General features: G+C 39.9%; 1 protein-coding gene across 1 annotated transcript; it reads right to left on the bottom strand.

Annotated features, from left to right (window-relative positions):
• Nucleotides 1-1238: 1238 nt before the first annotated feature.
• Nucleotides 1239-3460, bottom strand: LOC101830074 (olfactory receptor 51E2). Its single transcript, XM_013116285.2, has one exon. It carries the CDS (start codon nucleotides 3458-3460, stop codon nucleotides 2498-2500), a length of 963 nt encoding a protein of 320 aa, XP_012971739.1. The 3' UTR covers nucleotides 1239-2497.

Raw genomic sequence — 3460 nt, 5'->3', positions numbered from 1 at the left:
GATTTTTTAGGAAGAGCCATAGTTGGTAGGAACAGAGTGTAGGAGATTAAATTGAGAAATGCCATGTTTGGGCAAAGAACAGGTGCAGGCGTAGAGAAGGGGCCAGCCTCTCATGTAGGCCAGAGTGCAACATCCACGGAGTGTCCTGCATTGGTATTGTGAGTCCTCAGGAATTCTCTAAGGCTTGTTAATGATATTAATAGAATGGCATGTTTGAAATGCGGCAGCAAATTTTGAGATTATCCTAATCAATTGAAATCCTTCACTGAAGAGATTGTATGAATTAGGGAAGATTACCCATCTAGTGTCAGAATGGAAAACATTGTTCAGAGCCCCCAAATTTCAACCCATGGTCCTATAGCACTTTTGGGGTGCAGTATAGGCTATGTTTGTGCTTTCATCACATTATTCTGAGGGAACATAGTATGGGACAGAAGAGTAGAAAGTTCTTTTTTTTTCTCTCTGTTTCTCTGTCTCTCTTCCCCTCTCTTTCATAAAGTGTCCCATATAATCTGTGGATTTACACTCATGATGTAATTGAGGATGACATTGGTACTCCTTCCTGCATCTACAAAGTGCCGGATAACAGTGTTGCTATCACTCAAAAACACACCATCATGGAGATATCCAGAAAAAGTTATGTTCAAATATCAGGAGGTCATATCCCAGTCAAGCTGATGTAAAATGCTATTCATAACAATGTCAAATGATTTCCCCTCATTCACATGATTACCGTTTTATTACTCTAATCAAAAAGTATTACATGATATTCACAGAAAGAATGACAAAGTTCTCTTGGGATTTTTTGTTTCTGCCTTTTGGCCTTGGAAATGAAGCCTATTACAAAATTATAGGTGGAAAAATGCAAAGAAAGTACATAACTTACCCAAGGGTGTGCAGTGACAGAAAAATTTTGCTCTTCCTGCTGTTGGCTCATCCTTAGGTTATCTGGCCAGTTACAAGTACAGCTACCAGCTTCCTGAGAGCTCTGAAAGACTGTCATATGGGCCTGTTATATCCACAGCAAACTATTGAGTTTTGGACTTTTAGTAGTTCAGACCCAATATCACCCCTTATGAACTATTTTTAAAAGCCTTAGTAACATATTTTCTTTAACCTAACATATCTAAACTTTGTTTTTACTACATTAGTGACATATAATTGACAATAAAATATTTTACAACAATTTAAACGTTTTCTTTTATTGTGGCAGATGCCTATTACATAAATTTCACCATTTTAAGTATTAAGTATACACTAAATATACTAATATTGTTATGCAGGTATCACTACTATTTCTAGAACCTTTTCATCATCTCTTTTAATACAAAGGGAATATTGTACATGAGATAAGTTCATACAACATCTTTACAGTTCTGCAAGACATACTTGGCAGTCCCTTTGCACTGACGATGAAAAGACTGGGGGAGCTGTCACATCGCCCAACATTACTTTATAGGGTTCTATGAACATAAAAACAGTAGAAATAACACTGAACATTTCAAGATAAATTATTATGTTGTCGGACACTTAAGTCAAGACTCAGTCACTACCACATGTTACACATTCAAAGGAGTTGATAGATGCAGGACACAATAAAAAGAATACAAAATCGATCAAGGATATGTAGGAGATTCAAAGATTGAGAGGTCCTCCTTTTATCTGAGCAGAAGCAGCCTTCTCTATCAGGAAGAGTTTTCTGCCACCAACTAGTACAGGGTCAATCACATTGCTCAAACACAAAGACACCCATGTTAGCACACGGTACTGAGAAAACAGAAATTCTAACAGGCAGAGGAAATAGATGGCAGATGTTAAACAGGAAGCAATATAACATGGTAGTAAAACAAATCTATTCAATTACCAAATTTAATTTAAAATCTTGGCACAGCACATACAAGAAAGTTTCTTTTCTCATTAAAGCCTCTATCTCATGTTGTGAAGGGCAAAAATGGTACCTTCCTTGGAGAAATGATGAGATCACAGAAAGGCTGCAAAACACTTGTCATGCAGCCTGGAACATGTTAAACATACATGATACATTCATAAGCGTTACTATTTAGGGCTTCGATATGTTTCTGGGTAGTGAATAATAAACTTGAAGTAAAGGAAACAAGCCTTGGCTACCATACTGTCAGTTTCATGTTCTACATTTTAGAAGTTATGCTGAACAATAGCTTCACGACAAAGAGAGTAGGAATAAAACAAAGTCATTGGTAATTTGAACCGATTCCATCAAAATCACAAACCTGGCCAGTTAGTTTAAATCACAAATCCTAGTTGCTTTGTTATCACTGTGTCTCATTTTATAGCAGTCTTTAAACAGCACAATATTCATTGATACAGATTATTTCACATTATATCCACAATGAACTAAACCATACTTTAGTTCACTATCCCATCCAGTGAAAAGCACTAATGTGCTTATGGGAATTAAACAGGTCTGATGAATTACTATATTAAGCTATCTAGAACAATGGTGATGGAATGGTAAGGGTCACGTGTTTCCTCCAGCTTCAATGTCCTTGTCACAGCTGATCTTGAGCATAGCCAGCACCCTTGTTCTGATCTGCTTTGTCTTAGCACCATAGATGATGGGATTGATCACAGGGGGCAGCAGAAGGTAGACATCCCCCATGAGAACATGCACAATGGGGTCTAGGCTGTTTCCAAAACGGTGTACCACCGATAGGCCTATGAGTGGTACATAGAAGGCCAGAACCACACCAATGTGTGACACACAGGTCCCAAATGCCTTAGCTCTCTCTGACTTGGAAGGCAGTTGTAGAACTGTTCGTATAATCAGAAAATAGGACAAGGAGATGAACATGACATCTACACCCATGACAAGCAGAATGGCAGTTAGACCATAGACTACATTGGGCAATGTGTCTGTAGAGGCCAACTTCATCACATCCTGATGGACACAATAGGAATGGGAGAGCACATTGGAGTGACAGAATGCCAGCCGCTTGATCAGTAGTGGGAGTGGGAAAAAGAATAGGGATCCCCGAACCAGAGCCACCATGCCGATTTGGGCTGTCACTGTATTGTTGAGCACAGCAGCATGACGCAGTGGGTGGCAGATGGCTACATAACGGTCAAAGGCCATGGCCAGCAGGATGGTAGATTCAATTGCCGAGAGAGCATGAATGAAGAACATCTGGGCGAGACAGGCATCAAAAGTAATCTCTCGGGAATCAAACCAAAAGAGGGCGAGGATCTTGGGCATGGTGGATGTGGACAAAGCCAGATCAATAGCTGCCAGCATGCAGAGAAAAAGGTACATGGGTGCATGCAGGCTTCGCTCAGTCCTCACGATGAATACGACGATACAGTTTCCAAACAATGCCACTGCATACATGGAAAGCAGGGGGAAGCCAAACCAAAATTGAGCTTCTTCCAGTCCTGGGATACCAATAAGAACGAAGGTGGCATGTGTGAAGTTGCAGGAGCTCAT

This window comes from Mesocricetus auratus, unplaced genomic scaffold (assembly GCF_017639785.1).
Source record: "Mesocricetus auratus isolate SY011 unplaced genomic scaffold, BCM_Maur_2.0 Super-Scaffold_4256, whole genome shotgun sequence".
In the NCBI taxonomy this organism is placed as follows: Eukaryota; Metazoa; Chordata; class Mammalia; order Rodentia; family Cricetidae; genus Mesocricetus; species Mesocricetus auratus.
The sequence above is the reverse complement of the archived record's forward strand: the minus strand, read 5'-3'. Positions and strand labels throughout refer to the sequence as shown.